At 32.7% G+C, this 26,047-nt stretch overlaps 2 protein-coding genes across 2 annotated transcripts; one reads left to right on the top strand and one right to left on the bottom strand.

The window, feature by feature from the left end:
* Positions 1-1,259: 1,259 nt before the first annotated feature.
* On the top strand, positions 1,260-5,924 carry LOC119832279 (DNA-directed RNA polymerase III subunit RPC5). Its single transcript, XM_038355939.1, has 8 exons — positions 1,260-1,417; positions 1,523-1,741; positions 1,985-2,141; positions 2,762-2,877; positions 3,162-3,302; positions 3,908-4,076; positions 4,553-4,743; positions 5,196-5,924. Exons 1-8 carry the CDS (start codon positions 1,388-1,390, stop codon positions 5,622-5,624), a joined length of 1,452 nt encoding a protein of 483 aa, XP_038211867.1. The 5' UTR covers positions 1,260-1,387; the 3' UTR covers positions 5,625-5,924.
* Positions 5,925-6,727: 803 nt separating this feature from the next.
* LOC119832352 (multiple inositol polyphosphate phosphatase 1-like) lies at positions 6,728-22,720 on the bottom strand. The gene is made up of 10 exons (XM_038356016.1): positions 22,554-22,720; positions 19,890-20,065; positions 11,655-11,800; positions 10,709-10,885; positions 10,080-10,199; positions 9,590-9,688; positions 9,341-9,469; positions 8,936-9,086; positions 8,474-8,672; positions 6,728-8,128 (listed from the first exon to the last, which is right to left on the bottom strand). The coding sequence occupies exons 2-10, from the start codon at positions 20,059-20,061 to the stop codon at positions 7,885-7,887; spliced, it is 1,437 nt and encodes a 478-aa protein (XP_038211944.1). The 5' UTR covers positions 20,062-20,065; positions 22,554-22,720; the 3' UTR covers positions 6,728-7,884.
* Between the last annotated feature and the right edge of the window lie 3,327 nt (positions 22,721-26,047).

Raw genomic sequence — 26,047 nt, forward strand, 5'->3', positions numbered from 1 at the left:
TCGTATAAATTATTATTATGCACAACTAAAAGTACATCCTCTTTCATTGGCAATAAGAAAAAGGTCCAGTGATAATGCAGTCAATAGTGCGAAATAAAATATTCCGTATATTAACCATAACCATACTCTTACTAGATTTAATAAAAAGCATTGTATAAAAGCTCCAAATGTAAACAGTATTTGAAAAAACAAATACATTTTTTCCATAAAAAGAGGTACTTTTTTTCGGAAATATAATATGATGAATAAAAATGATATAACTAATGTAGGTCCTGTTGATACGCAGTACATGTGACCTTGCGGCTTTGGAATAACCATGGGTAATAATGTAATAACAAGGGATATTACCTATAAAAAGAATATTTGTTGTACAAGCATCAAGAATCGGTCGGTAAAAACATTACCATTATTAAAATACAAAAGTAAACGATACTTACAAATTCCACAAGTTTCATGATAAATATATTGTATCTTATTAGTTCACTCCATTTTTTATCCACTGGTACAGAATCTAAAATCAGTAATAAAATCATAAATAATTCTTCGATCGATAATTATCTGAAATTCATTATTGAGAGGTCTAAGTGAGAAAAAATGCTCCACTGAAGAATAAAATTATAACTATCAATGGGGATTATATTAATATTTAACACTGTTGTAAATTTAAATTATTACCATTTATTATCATATCAGACATTCTGCTTAATGTAGTACAAACACAGTTTTTGTTTAATATGACAGTTATAATTGTTCTAAATCTAATGGCGCATTTTTAAGTTGCGTTAGATTAAATACGATCAGTATAATTAAAGAAATACTAGGTAGAAACGGTGCATAATATCAAAACAAAAATATCGGATTAACATTCGAAGAAACATCCACGTTTGACGTCAAAACATCAAAAAAATAAATTACAGTTGGCCATATTTCTTCTGTTAATTACTTTTCCCTAAAGAATTTACTACAAATTAATTTAATATAAAATAATGATACTAAAATTTATGTATAGAATTAAAAACAAGTGGTAGCTGTAAATGTAGAAAAAAATTACACAGGACGGTATTTTTGTCATACCGAATAATAATTATGTTCAGTGTTCGCCTTACCGAACCACCTTGCCTCTCCACGTATTGTCTCCTTCTTGCCTTGAAAGTATTCAACATTGGCAAATAGCCATATCGCCTTACTACGAAAGAAAAACAAAAGAATGATCACCGTCAAGTTTGATATTCAACTGTCAAATTTGAAAGACAGCCGACAGACTTGGAAGGCGTTTAAACTTCAAACTAGTTGAAAAAAAATACTGGCAATTGGCGTGTACATAATTACGATTCTTACTCTGAGAGTTAAAACATGTTTTAAATATAATAAATAGAAATACATCAAAATGGAGGAAGACGACCCGATAGTACAAGAGGTAATGAAATTGTACTAAAAAAACTATAAAAAATGCTGTCAAACATTTATGAGGTTATGTTGTGATTTATAAATTTTCACTTATTTGGCGTATTTTATATTATAGATACCAGTTTTTTTATCTCAAGCTTTGGCACAAAATCTACATATTTACCAGTATCCAGTCAGACCAGCTAATCGGGACTGGAAAGAAGTTAAAGTAGTAAATGCATCAATAAAACCAAAAAATAAATTAGTTCGAATGGAGGTCGGTTTAGATGTGTATAGTGAAAAATATTGCGCTTCTAAAGGAGAGCAAATAGCTGTTAATACAGACGGACTTCAGGTAAGGTTATGTTATTAAAATATCTTGTCTCTACTATTTTACTTTTTCTGTGAGTAGAATTCCCATTCTAAGAGAATTAAATCATTTTAACTACTTTTAGAATCTTATATAAGGTGGTCCGATTTTCGTAACATCTCTATTGTTATAAAAATGAATAAATTTATATAAGTTAATCAACAATTTCAGTTTTATTGCTTCTTAAAAATTATGTGCTTCACTACACTATGACATATTTCTTTATAGGGATTTATCAAAGAAAAGTCCACTGAGAAATCTAGGTATTTTAAACGTGATGTAATGGATAAGATAGTTTACGAAAGTAGTAGTACATGTGTTGACACTAAGCACTATGCTGTTGGTTTGCTACAAGACAAGGAGTTACATTGCACACCAATACAAGGTAATACTTTAGTTCAGTCTGGTGATTCCTCATAGAACTGTCAAATTGGATTTCCATGTGTAGTATGACCCCAATTAAATTTAACTATTGTTCCAACATCATCAGAACCACTTGTGTTTACCAGCACATATGATGACATACTTTGTTTATTACGTAATTAGACATACATTACTGGGTTAAAATGTATCTATGCTTGATAAAAAGCTGAAGAGTTTGTTTGCACATGCCCATTGCAGGAACTTAACAGGTCCGATTTGAAGAGATCTTTGTGTGATAGATATTCCGTTTATGAAACAGGCATGTTATAACATCATGTCGCAGGTGAAACTGCAGGGCACAGCCAGTAGAAGTTGTTTATATATCTTTTAATAATAAGGAAGAACTAGGGGCTACCACAGATTATATTTATTATAGGAAAAAATATTTGAGTGTTTGATATTACACAAATCTCATACACTCAAATATTAAGAAATTTAAAACTTGTTAATGGATTTTAAACAATATTTAATCACTTAATAAATTCTTTTAAAATACCCGACAAAATCATTTCATTTCTAGAAATATTCATGTTAACTTTCAACTCAAATATTCATATACTAACTCATTTCTATTTTGTTTAGGAATTGTTCAACTGAGGCCCTCATATTCATATTGTGATAAACAAGACAAACGGAAACAAGAAAAGAAAGAATTAGATGTATCTGACGATGAGGAAAAGGAACCTGAACAACAGCCGGTAATAATAACTAGGTTAAAATACTTAATGGTCAATTCAAAATATTTTTTTAATGGTAACTGCATTATTGGACCTAAAATTCTATGTAAATTTTTTATCATATGTTATATTGAGCTTTGTCTTTTAAATTGTTTGATTTGATTTGATTATAAATTAAGGTTTCAGTTAAAGCAGAAATTATGAAAGTTGCAAGAATTTTATGTATATTTAATTTTTTTGAAAACTCAATTTCTCTAATGAAAAAAAGTATTTGATCTTAAAACCCTCTTTTTAATAACTTTTAGGTGACAGTGAAGTTTGCGAGATTAGAAACGGAAGTAGCTAAAAAGGCGCGAGAGAAATCTTTTCACACAATCAGTCAGAAAGTTGCAGAGGAACCTTGGTATGACGCCTTGTGGAAAGGTGCCCAGAGTGATACAGCTGAGGTATGGAGTGTGTTTATTTATTGTAGTTTATATAAATTCACTAGACAGGGAAGTAGCCACCTTTTTTTCCAACTACACTTGTTTACATTTACATATTTCATATATGAGCATTATATTGGTTTATGTTTATGTGAATTTCGTTTTATTTGTTAATCCACCTGTTAAGCTGTGTTCAGTTAAATTTCTCTCATGATTTATTTATAGCGATTATGGCCAATATTTACAATGTTTTATCAGTTAATGGAAATTTTTATTTGGGTTTCGGTGCTCCTTGTGACAACAAGGCCTTTTTCACTATTCCCAGGCAACAGAAGGCGTTTCCATAGTGACCATTCAATATTATCACACACATTACATAGTATCATGATACAGATACATTTGTTCAGGTTGAAGTTTTATTTCTCATTGAAAGAAAGAAAGAAAGAAAGAAACATTTATTTGTCAGGGACAGCACAACACGCCAATGATAGAAATTATACAAATAAAAAGCTTTGAATAGTTTGTTGTTTATATTGTAGAATACTTTAAGTTTTATAAGAGTTTATTTAGTTTTTTAAATAGAAAAAATCTCATTAATAGGTGTTGTCAAAAATATTATGTTTCAGTTGGAAAGGCTGAAACTATTCAGTTCTACAACATCAGATGGATCGGCGCTTACGCTAAGTGCACGGGATTATATTCGAGAGTTGGTACCAAAGGCTGTGGAGGATATTGAAGATGTTCCCGAGAAGAAGCTCTCCTTACAAGATCAGATTAAGGAAATACTTATTAATGGTGAGTTTTTATTACCTGAAGATACTTTATTACCATATCTTATGTATAGACATTTTTTGTTGAAATTTGTCGTAATGGTATCCGGTTCGTTTTATTTGTTACTAGCTGTTCGCCCCGACTTCGCCCGTGGTACATATATAGCTTATGTCACTCAGTGAAGTTGCAGCTTTCTAATGGTGAAAGAATTTTGAAAATCGGTTCAGTAGTTTTTGAGTTTTGTTTAATCCATTACAAACAAACAAACAAAAATAGAAATTCTTCCTCTTTATAATATTAGTGTACACCTACATGCATATGCAAATAAAAAAATAAATTAAATAAATATGTAAAACTAACATTATAAGTGAATTGTGGATTTTCAGGATTTTTTGCCTTGGGTATTCCATTTGAAATTATTGTATATTAGATTAACTCTTTGACATAAGTATCTTTTCGAAATTTGCAGTAGACATACAATGTTTTTTTGACGATTCCAGCCAAGCTGATGACGTTCGCGGAGCTGCGCAGCGCGCTGAGCGGGGCGGGCGCCAGCGAGGCGGCGCTGCTGACCGCGCTCGGCGCCGCCGCGTGCTGCGTGCGCGGGCTGTGGGCCGCGCGCAGCGCCGACGTGTTCCCGCGCGCCGCGCCCGCGCCGCCGCGCCTGCTGTGCGCCGCGCGCGACCACGTGGTGAGCGAGACGAAACCTTGCGCCTCTGACACACGCAAGCTTTTAGCTTGCACCCTGTGCATTGTATATACGGTCTCCCCGTGTGCGCTGCCACTAGACTACGCGCCAGTCGAGCTTGAACCTTGCGCCCCACATATACGATTCCTTTTTGCCAGATCACGTGGTGAGCGAACCTCCACCTTACGGCCCACATCATGTTTTAACGTAAAACAAACTATGATGCCTGTGATAAGTAACTTTGCAAAGTTTTCTACAATTGTTTACAAATAGTTTTATCGCACCAAACAATACTTTACAATGTCCAATTAATTAATTATTTAAGAGCTTGTGAGCATAAAATGTAAAAATGTTACAAATTTTAGAACAAAGTTTTTCTTCTTTCCTTCAAATCTTTTTAGTCTTTCTTAACATTAGTGTAATTATTTTCAAACATGAACATTATTATATTTCAGTTATATCTCTTCACGCAACACTCCTACGTGGACCGGAGAAAAATCACCGCCGCCGTCCGCTTGCCGCCGGAAGAGGTGCTGGCAATTCTGCAATCCGTCGCAAAACTGAACCCCAACACTGGTTGGGAACTACTCCTGCCGCCAGATGTCGCTTTCGAGGCCAAGTACCCGGATATAGTGCAACGGCAAAACCTCTACTGGGAAGCTAGACAGAGACAGTTCAACGAAATGCTGATGGGCGAATGTATACCGAAGAGACAAAGGAAGAAATCTCAAAGAGATTCCATTAGTTCTGATACAATGCTCAGTCCGAAACCGAGGTGTAATAGTGTTAGTGAAGAAGAAAGTGATAGGAAACGACATAAAAACAAATCCGGTACAGGCACCGGAAAAAGGACTAGAAATGTGAGTGGGGGGCAGGATACGTGACTTTAATGTTAAGTAGGTTATCAATTAATGTGAAAAATTACGTTGTGTGGATTAAAATCACGAGAAAATCAAAACAGAAATGATGTATTTGGTGTTGAAGTGTTGAACTCATTGATTGCATAATTTTATATAAAATTTGAATGGACTTATAGTTTATGGTATTCGTTGAATATTCTTGTTATCTTCCCAGTGGCAAACTTACGTTAATATTTATAAGTGAAAATGTGATTCTTTACTGTATATACTGTCTGTTTTTTATTGTGTACGCATGTCCGGTAACTGGATATTGTTATTTTATACGAATAAACGATTAAGAATTTTTCTTAAGCTTTTACTTCGTTAGAGGCTAGTAGTAGTACGAAGATCGATCAAAACATTCCCAGTTGTTCCTAACCAAATGTTTCTTCAAGTTCCACAATTAAATTAAATAAAGTTTAATAATAATAGCAAATAAACATATAAACTTACATATTGAATAAATTATACAAAAATTTTCGACCTAATTCTTCAATATTTATAATTGCAATCATGCACACTTCATTTGCTCAGCGCTTCTATTTCTATCAGTAAATTTTGTTATACATATTATATCGATTTATTTGCGGCATTTGTGGGTAGAAATTTTGAAAACGTAGGGCGGAATACGGAAGTTAGAGTGTAAAGGATAAAGGTCTCGACAACTTTTTATCAGCTTGGAATTTAAAATTAGCGAACTAAAATTACGTATCAAATATGGATAAAGAATGAATAAAACACAATTTTAAAACAATTTATTTATTCTAACACATAAAGCTCTAGTGCGAGACAACAAAATTGTGTTAATATTATTATATTATACTATGTTAATATTAGGTACTTTTACACCCACATTACTATTCGTGTTTTTTTTATGTCATAGCGGGCAACTGAGCTGGTGGTTCGCTTGATGTTAAATGATCACCACCGCCCATGAACATTCGCAAAGGTAGTGCCTCTGCGAATGCGCTGCCCGCTTTTAGTTTGTAAGGGAAAAGGAACGGATTCATGACAGGGAAGAAGGAATGGACTGGAACGGGTGAGGAAAAGGAAATGGGTGTGCTTACAATAATTGAAAACAACAATTGATTATTTGATATAAAAAAACTTTCATTCATTATGATAGTAGCACAAGTTAATTTTGGCGAATAGCAACAATTAAAAATAAAAACAAACATAAAAAACGAAATTTCAAACAAAGATATTATTGCATATTTTTTATGTGCCTTAGCAGGTACATACATTTTTTATTTCAATAATCCTTATTTGAGTATGATAACACCGACTGCAAATTTTGATTAGTTCCGTTCGCCAAAATAACGTTGTATATATTCTGTTATCGAGAAGTGCGATTTGAAAACATTTCACTCCCATTTTCGAAATTGGATATCCTAGGTGTAAAGACAAAATGTCAAATAAGTGGTCCTTGCTCCTTAGTATTTGTGCTTAAAGTAATTGAGGCTATTTTAAAACCTTTTTCATTTACGATTTATCGATACGCGTGCACATTAATAGCCCAGAAAAGATTATATATAGTAGGTACATACTTTTCTACAGCAATGGTTTGTTGTTATTTAAATAACAGTTACTAGGTACATTAAAAACAATAATATTTGTCGAATCTGTAACATTCTACTGAAAAAATATATCTATTTTAATCTGGATTAATAACACTTAATGTCTATGTATAGTGAAATAATCTTTTCAAGCGATCGGCGGTTCTCTCATTATATTCTAGTGAAAAAAAAAATATTTACAAACTTACTCGATCTGCACTAGGAAATGAAAACTTGATAGTGAAGATCAAAATATAATAATAAATACAGATAGGTACATACGTCATATAGTAAAAAATACAATTAAACCTATTAAGTACAACATAGATTAAAATATATAAAAATAATAAAATAGGTTGGTATTTAAATTAGTATTGAAGCACTCCTTTACAACAATCAAAATCTGCTCATATAACTAATTAACTACATTTGGTATAATATGTTGTGTTGTATTCAAATAAATACATATTATAATTAATTAGTTCACTTCACAATTATCTTTTTGTACTACTTGTCAAAGCTTTTCGCACAGTGCCGTAATTAAAGTGGGGCCTCTATTTTAAGACAAACGTAGCTCTTTGACGTTCAGTATAGATAAAACTAAGTTGATTAGTTGCATAATCTTTTTATATAAAGAAAAACTTTAAATCTTAGATATTATCTTGAACATGATTTAGTTACATAAATACTTAATATAACAGCCGGAAACAAAAAGCGATAATTGCTACGAGAACTCCAACGAAGCCGTTTACTTTTCCAGCGCCATTGCAAAAGTTTAATTCGCAATTATCGGCGACCAAGCCGAGGCGTGTTTTGACTAAACTCCAGTCGCACAGACCGACGTTACAACCGTCTATGTATAGAGGGCGCTCGTTCGTTAAGAATAGCACTTGATATGGTTCTCTGATTTTCAAATTATTGTTCGGGATGCATCTGAAAAAAATTAGTGCAAATTAGTGTAATTATGTAATTGTCGGATATTAATTTTGTTTGAATATTCTGTTGAATGATTAATTGTCAGTTAAGATACAGATGTCACTTTACATAACACATCCAATAAAATAATTTTAATAGTAATACAGATTACAGTACCCTATAGTCAGGCTAGGAACCTCAAACATATATTTTTTATTTATTACGCTACTGTTTTCAAGCTTTACTTGCTTCATTAGTCAATGATAAAGGAACTTCTTCATACTTAACCAGTGTTAGATATACTTAAATAAATTTGAATATAACATTTATATGTTTGTTTATGTTATTTTTGAATATACTAACTTGTACAGCACAGCGGCGATATTAGCATTGAAAGGCGCCATGATGGAAGTACCCCATTTGCGGTCTCTGGCGGTCTGCGTGTGGAAGTTGTCTCCGGTGATGGGCGCCGAGTCTCTGTAGCCGCCTAGAGCTGTCAGTGTGAAGAGTATCATCTCCGCTTCCGTGAAGTGGATCGTGGCTTTTGGCTGCTGTGGCGTTTCTGTAATATTAAATGGAGAAGTATTAAATGATTGTTATAGAATTTCACTGATTTGAATAATCATAAATAGATAAAATCATTTAAAAATTATTTTGAAATTAATAAAAAATGTAAATTATTAATTATTTTAGAAGAAAATAGTGTGCAAAAGTAGCAGTTTTGTTTCTAAGCCTGAATTCATTAGCGACCCTTATATTGATTGATACAACAACCGTTTTTTTAACTTTATTACTTATTACTTATTACTTATTATTAAATATTACCATGATCCAAGTGGATTTTAAAGAAATCCATCATATCCTTGACCGCTGTGCAACCAAGCTTTTGGTTCATCGGTGTTCCGTAGCCGTATTTATAGTACGTTTCTAAATCCTCTGCGTATTCTAGGCGCATCAAGTCTTCCTTTGTGAAAACCTATAACAAATTAAAAAATGTTTGAATAACTAAGGCTAAAAAGGCCAAAGGCTCATGATGTGATCGTCGTTTCGTATTATGATTTGTAACTTGCAATCAAACTTCATCATCAAATAGGTAGTTTTTATTGTACCTATTGTTGTTTTGTTGTTGGTACAATAAAGCGTTAAAAATATATAAAAAATAAAACAACATAAATGATCTCCAAGTGATTTTGACTGTTTTTAATATTTTTTAATGATACGGTTACTTACTGCACACCACGGCGATATCTGAATGTTATCCCAAGCCTTGTTGTATCGGCACATCTCGTACATGCTCAGAACTGTCTCATAATTGATGTCGTAATTGAAGCCAAGGCGAAGGGAAATATTTGTTATCATCTGAAAATAAAGGTAAAAGCAATGAGCAATCATATAATTGAATTATTTTGAAAAACCATGTTCAATAAGCCAAATAAAAATAACGATTGTATAAACAATTAATTGTAAGTAATCAGTTACCTCTTTGTATTCCTGTTTCGACGAAAACGTTCTAAGCTGCGTCAGTGTTTCGTTGTTTTCTTCCACATCTCTCGTCCAAGCTGGGCAGAACTTGTAAGGCTGAGACATAATAAATGAAGTTTTTACTAATGTAAAAACTATATGTCTGGGGCCCCGATCATTTTGGTGCCCCTAACATATCACAAGGATATTCTTTTGAATGTAATTTATTTACATTTGACTATAGATTTGGAAAATGGTGATCATAATCACTTTGCACTTTTACTTTACATATAAAGCTGCGAGTTTGTTTGTTTAAACGCACTAAACTCAGAAACTACTGGATCGACTTGAAAAAGCTTTCACCGTAGTATAAAATATATGTAAGTATTTGATTTTTGAGTGTAAGGTATACACATATATAACTATAGCAGTTTGTTACTATAATAATCGTCAAACGGACCGTGTGAATTGTTTCTTGTTGGTATGACTTACAGTCATTTATATTTACCCTTAATAACTTCTCATCGCTCTCTTTTGGTACATCCATGCCTTCAGCTTGGTCTCTGAAGAGTCCTTCTGTGAACGCACGGAATGTGGTGCTGGAGCGTTGGTCATTCACATATTTGAACTGAAAATGCGTATAGAACCAATTATTATCACATAATTCGTTCTTCTTAATATAATTTATGGAAAATTTTGTTTTTTAAGGTGTTTTTTGTTCTTTGCTTGTGTATAAATTGCGTAGAATTACCCTTATATTTGGTAGGTACACTAGACCATTGCGTCTAACATAAAGGACGAGCCCACTTTGGCCATTATTGGACAAGCTCCCACCTGGGATCGCAGAATTAGATACTTATTAGACGGTACGAGCTTCGAATGATGAGTGAAGGAGTCAGAGGCCCGTTTCCTTTTCCTTACTCTTCCCACTTTCCTTCCTTTATTTTGTTTCCATTTTTTTTTTATTCCCATCATCAACCCGTTCCTTATTCTCTATTTCAACAGCAACGTATTTGTGACGGTCCTAAATATGCAAGTGTTAATGGGCGGTGTTGATCGCTTACGATCAGATGAATCACGGGCTAGATTATTCGCTATGACATAAAAAAATAACTTCAAAATTTAACGAATACTTACCAAATAATCGTATTTATTGTCAGTCAACAGACCCGGGAACTTGGAGCGCCAGGCCTGCGCCAGCTGCTGAGTAGATATGTAGCCGTCCGTGGTGAGATCGCCCGCGAACGTCATGTTCTGCCGAGGGTTCCACTCCCAGCGTTCTAGGAGATTCACATCCGATGGGCACATGCGTTGCTATTGAACATAAAAGGCTTAAATAATATTTAAATATTCGAGCATTCCTAGATTCATTATTATTATATTCCAATGGGACAGAGGTTTCAAATTAACGACGATATGAATCGTTTCAGTAAACCTTTAGGTGTTTAATTAGTTAAAATAAAAACGCCTTGGAAACAGTAAGGTGATAAACTGATTAATAATCTGCAGCTAATTTTGTTGTTAAGCTAATCAAGCGAACTGTATATCTCTTTATATGTTTCGTTTCATTGACTTTGCGTTAATTTGAGCTACGTCATACGTTCACCGCAAGGCTTCGATTGAGTTTCATGTCTTTAGCTATCAATATATTAACACGCAGTGGGTGGTTTTCTCTTATGTATTTTAGGATCAAAATTTAATTTATCATTCGTATTATACTGGTTTTGTATTGGTATTAATAGTTTCAATGAGAAGGTTGAATTTCCAGTTTGCACCCATTGGGTTGCCCAGTATGTATACCTATTGTAGGAAAAAGTTTTATTACTAATATCACATAACAATTAACCTACACGCGTTGAAAAAACAGCAATTAAATGCCGCCCTGCCAACGGCAGTCTTAATACTAGCTACCCCAGCAAACGTCGTTCTGCTAGAACACCCTTATCATTCAGCGATTTAAAATAAACTTCTTTCAGACCGAATGTAAACGAACGTTTTCATATAAATCGATGAAGCTGTTTCCCTCGGTAAGTAGGTAGGATAACTAAGATTGCGTAGAAATTAAAGGAAGATATAAACTTACGTTAGAATTCCTAAAGTTTCCGTTCCTATAATTGGCGAGGATATTCGCCTTGAAGTCACTTAGTCTTTGCATTTCGGAAATTTCATCAGCTTCAGGGTTGTGAGAGCCGTGGCGGTTGAGCAGCCAAATTGCTATCGGCTGGCACCCTGCAAAGAATGGAAGGATTAGCGAATGGGTACCATTAGCAATTTTCATTGCTCAATCTATATCAATAGTCAAACTTATTTTGTTCTATTCCCCCCTTATTCAACAATTTCTATTCAGCACCCAAAACCGATAACATAAAAATTAAGATGTACTACTATCTATACAAAAACAATTCTATGACTGTTCATATTTTGAAAAACCTTGTCTTTTGAAAAATGCTTAGAACTTCAGTCTTTATTTCATGTTTCTCTTGTTAATTAGGACTAAACTGTCTTGAATTTCAGTAAATTTTAAAATGTTAACTATTAAAAATTTGCTATCACTTTGCTAATGCGGTTTAATGCCCCTCCAATTTTTCTGGACCTCTTACTTCTTCCCTATAGTCCTTCAACGCCCACAAGACAGCGTTATCACCCACTTAGAGAAAAACTGTTTTATATGATAAAATGAATAGCTAAATTTACATAATACATTCTGTAATAGAATAGTAAAAGTGGAAGGATAAATTATAATGAATATTAATGTCTTAATATGATCACTAATAGCAATGGGATTTATAATATTAGATATATTTGGTTAATAGAGAAGGTATAGTTAGGTGCTTTCTCTCTAATTTACCATCTTCAATAACGATAAAAAGATTTTTCTATTTTAAAATATTCATGTGAAAGTATTCAGTTTAAACCTTCAAATCCATATTTACGTCAGTAGATCAAAATCCTGTATTGACCTCGCACAGCTAAATAATGTTTCTAAGTTGCATTAAGTTGTAGCCTAAGCATACATTATAGTTCTATCGCTCTGGCAATTTTCCAAATGCTAATGTGAAAAATAAATGCACTAGTGCCTTGCATATGACTCATTTGACCTTTAAAGCGGAAAATAAAAATTTCACGCGAAACATGTTTACATTGAAGGAAATTATTGTGAAAAAAATAAGCGAAGAAAATTTTAATTGGTGGAAGTACACAGCAATACATTTGCCGTGTTAAAAAACAATGTTATTTTCATGGGACCTTTGTTCGGTGAGTTTCCGCTTCAATCGGTACAACTTGAACTTGACTTGCAGACATGCAACTTAGATTAAAGTTTATTTCAATAATCCTACGTTTCGTCACGTGGAAACTCAAATATATTACAATACGACTCTTCTATTTTTCCATGTACATATTGCAGGTATATAAGGTGAATATTTGATTTATTTTTCAATTATCGGGCTAATTGAATAAGTTCTACTAGTTTACTACATGTAAACAACTTAACTTAACTCTTATCTTTAATCCAAAATCCTGAATTGAATAACCCTTGCTGAAGAAACCGAAAAAATGCACTTAACTTCATCGTGTAGGGACAGAAAAAAGGGAACATTTTAGAAGGGCTTTGTACACTCTTCTAAATAAGTCCGTCTTTAATAAATTGGGTGAAATTTTGACATTTTATAATCAAATTACATCACAATCCTTGAAGGATAACAAACATCTGCTGTGGATAGGCTTTATAACTAGTAGGTACAATAGACTGACAATAACCTGTATCCTCTTAACAAACAGTGAGTTATAGTAAATTAGCAAATTGAAGTTAATTAGGGCGCAATAATTCGCTTACGCCATAAATAAGAACATTAGTGACCCCGTGAGTCAGCCGACCTTGTTAAGATCATTTGTCAAGAGCATTAATAATGTAACGGATGCACACCCGTGCTATTTGCGACACCTGACTTTAATATATTGACTAGGGTTGTATATTTCACGCGAAAATTTAAATTAGATAACGAAAGTGTGGAAGAAGGAAGGTGAAATTCCTCTATCGAAAAAGAGAGGATCCTCGACTAGTCTACACGAGTAGCGGCCTGTAATGTAAAAGTCTAAATAACGTACGGTTTTTTTTTTGTTATTTAGGTATTTATTACAGAGGACTAGAAGTTACATTATTGTGACTTTATTCACGACGTATTTTTACTACGTTTTGGGTTTTTGCAAAAACTAGTCTGTACAAAATATAGTTTTAGACAGTGCTTTTATCGTAATGATTTGACTGTATCTTAAGCTTAAGCTTATGTAAGCAGTAGGTTTAGCACTAGCTTTCGAGAACAATTATTCGAAACTGTTTATTCTATAAAGATATGTCTTGTTGATCGTAAAGTTGTTTAATTCCACGTACACGAATTTAGGAAAATGCCTACCTTGAATCTGTCTTTATGGAGACGCTATAAAAGATTTGTTTATCATTAACCGTCTTAATTGAATGTAGGTTTTCAATTCGTAATGTTCTAGAATCTAATAGAAATATGCCTATTCAATTTCAATGCTTGTGGACGACTATTTTCTGAATATGAATGATTGTATAGGTTATATTTTTCATCACAAAAAATGTTTTGTACATTACTCAAACTGAAAATGTTGGTGCAATGATCTCCATACTAAGTTTCTAATCAAATATACGTTACAGTACATTACAGCATTTTGCACAGAGTTACAATTGCATTGTGCATTTTTCCTCAATGTGATTTTTATCTTCCTTTCAATCAGCAGCCTACTTTCACAACTGGCAAGCATTGCATTGAATTAGTAGTGTACATGATTGAAATACAGTTTATTTATATTAGTTTCGACATCCATCATGTCCGAGCAAAGTTACTTTATACCTCATAGTGTCTATTAAAACGAGATTAAATAAACACAGAGAGGGTGGGCGTCCATGTGTGCTAACGGTATATAGGTCAGCCTTATTGGGACCTACAGCTAATGCGTTTTAACTGTCTACCCTTAATGAAAGTGCTATAATGCAGCTAAGCTTTCGCCTGTGATTACGAGAATCGATTCGTCTCTTTGATGTTGCACTTCGTTGTGGGAATTGAAAAGGAAGATTTTTTATAGTAAAACTATTTATTAATATTTGTGTTGGAGCATGCTAATTGTATGCTTAGTTACATAATATTTTTGTAAACTGTGAGTATGGAGCAAAAATCTTACTTCCTTTGTTAGAAAATTTACGCAAACAGAGACAATATTATAGCGTATATAAAGGATGTATGCAGAATTGTTATATATTTCTGAAATGAATGCATAAACTAATAAAGTGGCAAACATATATTATATACGATAAAAGCATTCGCAAGTATGAAAGATATACGTTCCAGACGATAAATTTAATTCATAAACAATATTATAATCGTCTGCAGTCAATAATTATCTAAATCTCTAAAAACATTGAATTATTATTAAAATATCACTCATTCATTTTTTAGGAAAACGAGACTGGAATAACATATAGGTTAAATAGTCGTTTATTACGTTTACAAATTCATCAAAATACATACAAAATGTAAAGCTTCTTGCATTATACACACACACACACACACACACGCACGCACACACATACACACACACACACACACACACACACACACACACAATGACATTTATCTTGTAGTAGAGATAGCTAATATCAATAAGACTACTCTGTACATGGTGTACAATAAAAAAATCATTCATTCATAGAACATATCAAGCAATCGAAAGTTATGGAGGTCTCAGAGGATTATAAAGTTAATATCGCACAGTAACTTTGCCAATTTGCTATTGTATTTTGATCGGCTTATACTTGCACAATGCACTCGTGTATAGGTTATGTATTAAAGCGATAATTCTATTGTTTCATCTATTAAGTTGTGAGTAATTCGCAACACTTCCAATTAAAGAAGAGGGATATCCGTGTTGGAATTTATACCTAGTTGTATTTCATCATCATTATAATTTATATATGTCTGCTTATAAATTATAGCTTTCCAGCCGAGCCTTAAGATAATATAACGTACATGAAAGACAAGCAAACAATAATAATAAGTAATAAATCTTTATTTCTCCTTGATATTTGTACAATTTGATTGTGAGGTTCTGACCCTCTTGCTAGGTATAACCTGTGTTAAGAGGGCCAGTACCTTCCCTGCTCATTGTATACACTTGTGGGTAAAAATCTTGAAAGATCATAAGATAGAAAAAAAATTCAGATTTATACCATTAGCACATATAATATATTGTATCATATGTTGTATATTATATTAATATAATAGACGCCTCCTTGGTACAGTGGTAAACGCGTGAGCGTAGAACCGAGGGCTCCTGGGTTCGATTCCCGGTGGGACAATAAAAAAAAAAAATGTCTCGGTCTGGCAGGACACAGAAGGCTGATCACCTACTTGTCCCTTAAGAAAATCGATCAGTGAAACAGATGTATATCATCTGCCCCATACCCCAGTAAGGGACACGGGACTTCACTTTTTTTTTACATATAATATATTACAATGTTATAAGTATGAATTAGGACAAGCTGATATCCATATGTTGTTCTCACTTAAATAGGATTTAGGTCGGACTGAAAAGTATTATTATCCTTAAACTTAAGCAATGTATTTTACCTACACTTATACCTGTTAAATTAGTTTGACAATTGTGATAAGATTTACAAAATGCATTGTTATATTGAATGTATTAACATGCACATAGTTCTAAGCTGCAAATAGAAGATTTTAATCTATTTATGTACTTCCTACCAAGTAAGATCGCAGGCAATGAAGAAAAAGCAAACATTGATTTCATAATGTGTGTCACACGTTACATTTATAGAAATTGTTAGTTTTTCATTAAATAATTGTGCAATGAGTCTAGAATCTAGATTATATATGTGCGATTACATTTGATTCATTTAGAAGTGTTAAGAACTTCTTTAAGTCTGTAATATGTTATAATGTTTAATTTAAATATTAGTATCAATATCAGAAAATGAGTCGAACAACGAACATAAAAAACTTAAGGAACTTGAGTGCGTAGAGACAAAGTATATAAAATATTTCGACGCTTCGTATAAAAATAAATTTTAACAAAAGACGAAAGAAATAGTGCGATACTCAATGAGAAAATACAATTAATTATTGCAAAGAATAATATAACCAATTCCATTTCTTCCGATGGAACGAAAGCAAACAGTCACGGCCATAGTTAATAACTTAACCATGACCTCAACTTACGATATTAGAAAAATGCCTATCAATACGTGTCCAGTATGGCAAATAAAACGTGTTTGAAATAAAAGATGACGCGTTGCCACATATCCGGCCTCTTGGTGTCTGGTGGCTTGTTGGTTACTGCTTCCATGAATTTGTACATGTATATTTGAAACTTCATATAGATAGCGGTATTTCATTGATAGTGTTTTTAACAACATGCGTAAACTGTTGTCAATAGAGTAAGTATCTTGTTCTTCATAGTTTAACTGTAGTTCACCTAAACTTGCGTAAAGGCATTTTAGTACTTTTAATAACAACTCTACAATTATTAACCGACGTTCTAGAAGATTCTAACTTCGGCTGTATTTTTTTGTTTTTGTTACTCGATAACTTTTTTATTCTAATTCGGGCTACTGATCTAGGTTTGTCTGGTGGTAAGCGATCACCACCAGGTAGCACCTCTACAAAAACGTTGCCCGCTAAAGGGTTAAGGGATAATGAAAGGACTGATGGAGGGAATGAGGGAATGAACTGGGAGGGGTGAGGCAAAGACCTTTCACCAGATGAAGCATTAGCTATTATTACTTTACGATCTTCTGTGACAGAGTAGTTTTTCTACGATGCGAGCTGATATGCCGAAATTGGCCTGATGTGTCGACTCCCACATTCAAATAAGCACTTTGGGTTTTCAACCGGTTACCGTGATTACTTTTGTGTTTGATAGGAACTTGTTGTCATCTGGTTTTATTTCAGAACCTAAAGTTTTATCTACCTCCCCACGGGCATTCAGCATCCAACTTTAAGTAACACGTTCAAGGCGTCAATGACTAACCGACGATAAGACCAAAAGCACTGAGAAACAGCACGAATTAAATTACGTCGTTTTTTTTCAATAAAAACCGGTTGGAAAATCTTCAGTTACTGTTTACAAATTTGTAACATTTGCCTACATTAATTAATTATTTGACCGGAAGCTAATTTACGTGCTGTTATTTTTACTGCGTTGTTATAAATTTTGGAGCTGGTCCAGATTTAATAATCAATTAAACCTTTCCGTCATAGCATGGTGTTAACAGTGGAAATAAACGTAATAAATTTGCGTAATGAACCTACAGAGCCGTGCACAATAGGTATTAAATTTCCTCGCCTATTTATCTTCTCACAGAATAAAAACTAATACATGCTTTTAAAAGATTAATTATCCTATTTATATTTATGTTAGTTCTCCTGACGAATTTCGGAACATGGCAGCAATCTAACAAAGATGATATGGAAAGATGCATTTGAATCATGTTTTTCAGAATTCTTTACGTGGTCGAACTGTTCATTGACCGAAACTTTATCCATGTCCTATAACAAGACCCAGGTAGTCCTGGTTCGGAATAGTTTCCGTTTTGATGGACGGTAAAAAAGCGATAAAAAACTTGTAGCATTACGCTTCTACTATTACAAACATGTACCTAGCTGATTACATCACCGAAACCATAATACCGCACTGACACGTTTTACGCCTTTTATTTACGTCCCGTGTAGTTAACGAAGATCTACAATTAGATAGAACGGCATAGTTTCTTAAATTTGCAGGGAGACTGCGGACTGCAAACAGTTTTTTCTGGTTGTAGAGTACCAATATATTACAATAAGTATTAAAAAAATTGTAGAAATCTCAACATGCATTTGACTGACATTTGATGACTTTAACATGCTTAATGTTAAAGTCTCCTAAGTATATTATTTACAACGAACGGAATATTGCAATTTCAAACTTATTTAACAATAATATAAGTGAAATTCCAAAAATCTCCGCATTATTGTAACTTTGGATTCCTTTTTGTGACATGATATTACAACACGATCGATGAAAATGGTTGTATAATTCACGATCTTATAAACTAAACGAATCATGATCAAGTTATGATAATGCAATATTGGTATAATGCGAGACTGTATAGTACTGTAATAGTATTTAATATGTATTAGGCAAATGTACTACTTTTGATGGAAATCGTGGCATTATCGTCGTGTTTTATTGCTTACACATGGGCTATGGCGGATAACACAGGTGATTCAACTTATACTGTTTTAACTACTTTTAAATTTGAGGTTATAACTTTTTGTGAAAAGAAATGGGATAGTTAGGCGATGTTTTCAACCAATCAAGCCTATTTTATAAATGAAGTTCCCAAAAACGAAGAATCTCAATATGACTGTATTTTTTTATTTAGTTACTCGATAAATCCGTGAGTTTTCAAACGATTGATGTGATTCTTTTTGTATTTTATAGAATATTTTTTTGAATCTGGAGCGACCCTTTTTGGGACCTCGGTGACGTTTTCTATAGAAAATGTTTATTTCTTTATTATCTACTTTATAATTGATGAACATATCTGTTTTTATCAGGTCATTAAGTTATATCTTTGAGTGTATAAAAACTGGTCCAAATATCTTCTCCGTACGCTAAAATAAATGTATATTATATTTCATTAACAATACCTATATTATAACATTATAAATTCTTATTCGAATTTCTAAACGTGATTTACAAATATAGCGAAGATGCATTGTGAATATTTTGTATGCAAAGTCTACCTTGACCGATGAGTTACGCAATCGCTTTCCGCTACATTCTAAGGCATTTAGGTCGCATTTTGATTGACATAACATAAATATTTGTGTGTACTTCTTAGAGAAAAACTCGACGTAGATTTAGGTGAATTTAATTTGCATAAAGTATGTAGATATCGTTTGTTTTTATAGTCGGGAAATCTTGCATAGATACACGGTCACAAGAGAAGGGGCTGTGATAGGGCCTTATTTTCTCCGACTTCAAGGATCTTTTTCTCTTTCTTGATCTTTCGACTGCGTTAATCGACTTTCATTTCAATTTGATCTGGTTCTGACAATTTAAAGTTTTGGATTTTTTATTTAAAATAACTACTATAGTTACATATTAATTAATTATTCATTACAATATTGTGTAATTTAATTACTAGCATATACTCACTATAGAACAGCCTTCTTACATAGTATGCACGTTCTTATTTAATATGAGAACACTCTAAATATTTTCTTTATTGACATACCTGGTACCTCATGCGATCTCATCACCGGTATGCCCTTGTGGGAGAAGGTGTACGCAGTCTTGGTCCCAAACAATAAGTAGGGTTCCTCATCACCAGAGAGGCAGGTTTCTCGAACGCCTTGGCATCGCACGACACTAATCAATGCAAGTGCACTGATTAGAGACCACCACATTTTGCTGGAAAGGGAAATTTATATAGAAGTTAGAGATAAGTATTTATTTATCTTTAACATTCCGATAATATAACATGTTTTATTTTACTTTAATACTCTTATGTCGTATATTTATATTGATTTTTCACAAGACATTAATATTAATATAAAGACGGTATTTAACTCAGACACGTTTGAACTCATAAGTATATACGAGTTTTTCAAATCTGTGCTGGGTATGGTGGAAAGATTTCACAGAAAAATATTGATATATAAAATCAATGTATTATTAATATCGCTTATTTATGTTGATTGATTCCTTGGTACAGATGGATCATCAAGGAGATTCTACTTTAGCTATAGAGTAATCACCAGCCAGCCTGAACTCATAGAAACATGGCAATATAGCTCGATTATCATCTAGGTTTCATCGAGATCTACAGACTATACCACGCTAGCAAAATCACACAATAAAATAAAAAATGCAGTGATGTGTTTGATAGATTTTCTAATAGCTGAAGATGTCAGTCGCTCGTTGTACTTTGAATGAGAACCGTAACAATCACGTAGTTCTATTGTACTAGTTAAGTAGATATTTTTCCGCCTACGTTTCTAATTGTTAATTAAACCATTTGCATATAATTGTATGATGCAATTGTTAAATGTACAATAAAGCAAATATTTTAATGATAATACGAATTTAGGTTTTAAAACATATTTAAAATTCGCAATGAAATATATAGACACTTAAACAATCCCGTATAATAATAGGAATAATTACTTGAGTTAGTTTTTGTTGATTGTATCATGAGCATGTATTCACAAAAAATACTTAAATTCTTTCGACCTAAGTGACCCTGGTACATCATCTAGCCATTAGAAAATATTGGTGTTTTTCCAGAAGATGGTCTTATACCTATAACCTTAGCTGCGATAGTCGGGGCATGGCAATATGGTATGGCATTTTAGTGATAAAGTTTTTATCACTAAAATATCGTACTATACCAGCTAGTCACTGTATCAAACGGGGTCTGAGCTTCATATATTCTGATGGGACGTAAAACTGATATATCTTCTATATATATATATATATATATATATATATATATATATATATATATATATATATATATATATATATATATATATATATATATATATATATATATATATAAATGAATCCCTAATTCCCTTGGTCACGCCATCACACGTGAACGGCTGGACCGATTTCAAAATTCTTTCACCCTTAGAAAGCTGCAAATACACTGAGTGATATAGGCTCTATATGTACCATGGGTAAAACCGGGGCGAACAGCTAGTGCTGAATAAAAATCAAGCCACATTATGATTCTATAACGTTACCTATTGTTAATTTATACAGGGAAAAACGACATGGGTCATGTTTTATGTCTTATTGCCATTAATTGGCATAGTAGGTGGCTAGGTAACGACTTATATAGTACCCGGATAAAAGTTAGCAAATATTTATCGTTACAGTCTATATCAATATCAAGTTTCATTTACATCCATCAAGCTCGTCTTGTTGGATCGACTAGCAAACAAACATACATCGGAATGGACCCATATATTTACTTATTTAAGAAGCGTAAATTTATTTCTAACATTTTTATATATAGTCACGTATATATTTTAAAAATAAAATAATATAGCTAAAGTCCAGTGTTATAAAAGATGGACGTATAGCTGAATTGGTTACACATCTGTTATTTAAATAATAATAGAAAAAAAGAAACAATAGTATATAATATGTAAAACTTTGTAAATAGTTTCCAAGGAATGACTAATGTACTGCGTAATATGAATACAAGTGTTGCAATTGAATGCATTTAAAGTAGTACCATGGCAGGTTATTTCCAATTGAAATTAATCATTTATTGAAATCGTAGAATTATAGGGAAATTTAATTATCTAGATTTTGGTTGGAAGTTTCGCATTCCTTCGAAAACTTAATATATTAAACAATATATTATCTTTAAAGGTCCGCCCCTTCATTTGCGGTACATATGTAACTCAGTGAAGATGCAGCTGGTAATGGCGAATTCTTTTTGAAATCGGTTCAGCAGTTTAGCAGATAATTTCATGTAATATCACAAAATTAAAATTGGAAATTGTTTGTTCTTCATAACTGTCGGTAACTTAAAAGATATAGGTATGTCTTTAAAATTATCTCATACATCAGTTTTGAGTAATAGCTGTATCTAGTAAACACTAAACTTACAAAAAAAAAACTTAAATTATCTACATGTTAAATAATGTATGATTGTTATAGTATCACCGGTGAAGTAATCGTGATTTTGGTTTTTATAGCTTGAAAGAACATGATACTGCTATTTATAATTTCAGTTTGTCACCAGCACGATTTTCATATAAATTTATAGTAAAAAGATAAAAAAATATTTAGATATCCGATACTGTGTGAATAAAAAAAGTCGTGTAACAACACATTATAAGTTAAAAAATGTACGTAGAAAATAATTGTAAGGGAAAATCACCTTTAATATGTGGAACACTTATAAATTCACACAAAATTACACTGCACTAAGAACTTTCATAAGCGCGGGAAATCAGGAGTGATTAAAATTTATTATCTGTGCGGAAAATGCGCGGCAAACGGTGCGTTCGACGGAGTTATGTCGGACGAACTGGCAAGAAACAGGCTTGTCGGCTACGTGCGCGTATTATGGGCTATGAGAACCGATGAAATAGCCATGAACCGCAAAAATGTCTCATTGTACAAAACAGCATAACGGTGCCTCTTTTTTGTCGATTTGTGTACTTGTTATTATATAATAAAGCGGAATGGAAACACAGAATTGTCAAGCAGTTTCCGAGAAATGCATGTGTGAAACATGATTAACATTCACGCTATTGTAAAATTACTTTCAACGTTTTTAATCTGCAAATGGCGTATAAATTGATTCACTAATGGTGAAAGAAATGCACAGAAGTGCTTTATTTACTAAGTAGATACATGATAGATTTTTATTTTTGCAAAATGAATCGTTTTATATAGTATCAACTCGGGATTCAGGCATCATTTCTTATTTCTATTTGAGTTAAAGTTTTCTTCAGGATAATTAGCTAATACAGTTCAGACTAATATTTCTTTAAAGACAAAGAGCCAATTGACCTAGACCGAACCAAAAAACCAAGAACAAACTAAATAACGAGTGGATAAGCAAACAAAAATTTCAAAACCTCTAAACATCATTCATAATTTGTTATAAGTTAAAATATTTTAATATCAGGCACATATTCACAGTACCCGTAGTCATCCCAGTTTCACAATAACGTCATAACACGAAGATGACGTCAACCTATTTTCCAACGAACTTCATTCTGCACTCTCTAATGAGAGATATTTTACTAGGATTTATTTCTAAACGAACGTTTTATATGTGCATACAGGTGAGGCAATTTTGATTAATTACTAGCTACTCTCCTATATTCTTTTACTTTTCATTGTACATTCATACTCTGTATGAAACCTTTTCCCTTACAAATTTTAATCTCATTAACATCTCTGACAGAAACAAGCTACTATCATTCCTAAAATGTAGAAAGATAAAAAAAGGTGTCATAATGTAAAAAATTAGTAAATTTTCAAAAGAACGCATTTATAACAAAAACAAATAATTCTGCATCAATATTTAAATCATGAAAAACGTTATTTGCGCTGACCTAGAGATGGGAAATTATATATCACCTGTAGGCCACAATGCATCCATCGGTCAATGAACCATCTGTGACGAAAGAGTATGCACTGTTCAAACTCACGATGACCTTAATACTGCGTAGAAAGTTGTACCTATGTGCTTGCTTATTGTTTGACTTTGCAAGCTTTAATTACACCGATAAAGAGTTGATAACGTGTTCCGGATTCCCGTGATAAAAGGAAAGTTACTCGCTTTCGTTATATTCATTTCTTATAAAGTAATTTGTTGGGCGTGATTATTGTAAAAACTAATTTATCGATTTTATTAAAAGATAAGAAAAATTGAATCATCAAGTTTTCGTCTTATCTATTGTTAGATGTTATTGACCAGTTTTTCAGACTCTGGATATATTCTATCTTATAGGTTTAAAGGACAAATAATGTGTAATAATAATGTATTTATATACAGGACATTTGTATAAAAATATATGTTTTAACTTAAACGACTTAATTCAAATTGAACAGATTCGAAAATTAATCTTACTAAAAAGAATCATATTAAAGAATTCATAAATATCCTCCAATTAATATAAAATAACGAGTAATATCATTCTAAAAGATAATTTGTTTAAATTTCAAGAGTTGCTTTCCGAGATGGGGACAGTAATTTTAAATTCGTGCTCTCTCCGTTAATGTGCTTGTGACAATTATTGCAATTTCGCTTTTAATTATATCTCAAAAAGCTGTTGTTGTAATTCGTCCCCGTGGTTATGAAAGTATGTGAACTGTGAATAAGCTTTTAGTTTTATTTATTTAGTCCTATATAAAAACACCATTGTTTAGACAGAGGGGTAAAATAAATATACATTTTTACAAAGAAATGAATGGTGAATATGAAATAAATAAATACTTTCTTACACGTCCCATCGGAGCGATTATATAGATGATGATGATGTCTAGAGTACAATACATACTTACTACTAATAAAACGTACTTTTTACTGCAGTGAAACATCTCATTCCCATGGGTTGGGCGAAGCCGCGGTCAACGGCTAGTAAGATAGTAAGCTATACCTAAAACGGGTTTGTCATAAAATCTGTTCCAATAATCTAAATATTCAAACTTTTGAGAACTTATAAAGCTTTCATACAAACAGCTCCCTTAGATGCAATGTCAACTAACTATTCTATTTATTTAAAACATTTTTGCTCGAAAGTCAGACTGAGGTAGAAAAGTTATGGCGCGTGATGATTTTGAGAGACATTTGCTAAGCTATAATCAATGAATAAGATTTATATAGCTTTGGTTTTGAAATATTTACAAAATCACAAAAAACAGTTATTGTACACCTATAATCAAAACAGTCAAGCAATTTTATCTCTATAACCAAACATTTCGTTCGAAGCTTCGTTGCATTTCCGTTGATACACTGAATTCAAATTCAAATCAAATGCATTTCCATGAGTGCTACACCAGTGAACAATGAAGGCGGTCTCAATTTCCATGCGCATTGACCTGGCACGATATAAAAGGTAAAGCTTTGTGTGATCCATAAACGGGCAAAGAGTTTTGTACCTTAGATTTTATTGATGGATGACAATTGATTAATTAGGGAGATCGTATTAGCACAGATAACATAATATACTTTTGTAATGTGGAAGTCGAGCATGCTTCTGCACGAATTGGGCCAGCTCGCACCGGGGAATACCACACTCCCACAGAAAACAGGATTGAAATAATAGCATGCTATTGTTTTTCGTATAGTGAAGGGAGACCTATATCCTTTTCCTTACCCTTCCCAGTCCTTTTCTTTATTCCTCTCGTCAATCCTATCTTAACTTTTCCCAATATAAAGTCGGCAATCCATTTGTAGAGGCGTAAGGTCTGCAATAGTCCTTATCATCTCCAAATGTTCACGGGCGGTGGAAGCGCTTACCATCAGGCGATCCACCAGCTCCATTGCCGGCTGTGACAAAAAAAAAACATATAATGAATTTGTTGGTAATTAATTACTAATGAAATAATGAATATTGTAATTATAAAAATTTCATAGCGTATTTAATAATATTGTGTTTAATATAGAGGTACCATTTATTTATTTATTCATACTTTATTAATCTAGATAGTTTAGACAAATTGAGTTTGACCTGAGCTACATACCCTTATCGCTAAATAGTGGTTTCTTCCAAAACAACCAAAATCATTGGTATTAATAAAAGAAACGCAAAACATCATTCCTATTGTTCTTTAAGAGATGTCAAGATATGTATAGATCTTTAGTAAAAAACTGCGAATCTGTTATGGATGAAATACGATAGTTGTTAGATCAGG

The sequence above is a fragment of the Zerene cesonia genome, chromosome 15 (assembly GCF_012273895.1).
Source record: "Zerene cesonia ecotype Mississippi chromosome 15, Zerene_cesonia_1.1, whole genome shotgun sequence".
In the NCBI taxonomy this organism is placed as follows: domain Eukaryota; kingdom Metazoa; phylum Arthropoda; class Insecta; order Lepidoptera; family Pieridae; genus Zerene; species Zerene cesonia.

Bases quoted from the DNA above. Each gene is read 5' to 3' on its own strand.
- LOC119832279 (XM_038355939.1), top strand. From the start codon at position 1,388: ATGGAGGAAGACGACCCGATAGTACAAGAG. The intron at 1,742-1,984 runs GTAAGGTTATGT...ATTTCTTTATAG, and splicing joins TTAATACAGACGGACTTCAG to GGATTTATCAAAGAAAAGTC. The intron at 2,142-2,761 runs GTAATACTTTAG...TATTTTGTTTAG, and splicing joins ACATTGCACACCAATACAAG to GAATTGTTCAACTGAGGCCC.
- LOC119832352 (XM_038356016.1), bottom strand. From the start codon at position 20,061: ATGTGGTGGTCTCTAATCAGTGCACTTGCATTGATTAGTGTCGTGCGA. The intron at 9,087-9,340 runs GTAAGTAACCGT...AATTTGTTATAG, and splicing joins AGATATCGCCGTGGTGTGCA to GTTTTCACAAAGGAAGACTT. The intron at 8,673-8,935 runs GTAATATTTAAT...TTAATATTACAG, and splicing joins TAAAATCCACTTGGATCATG to AAACGCCACAGCAGCCAAAA.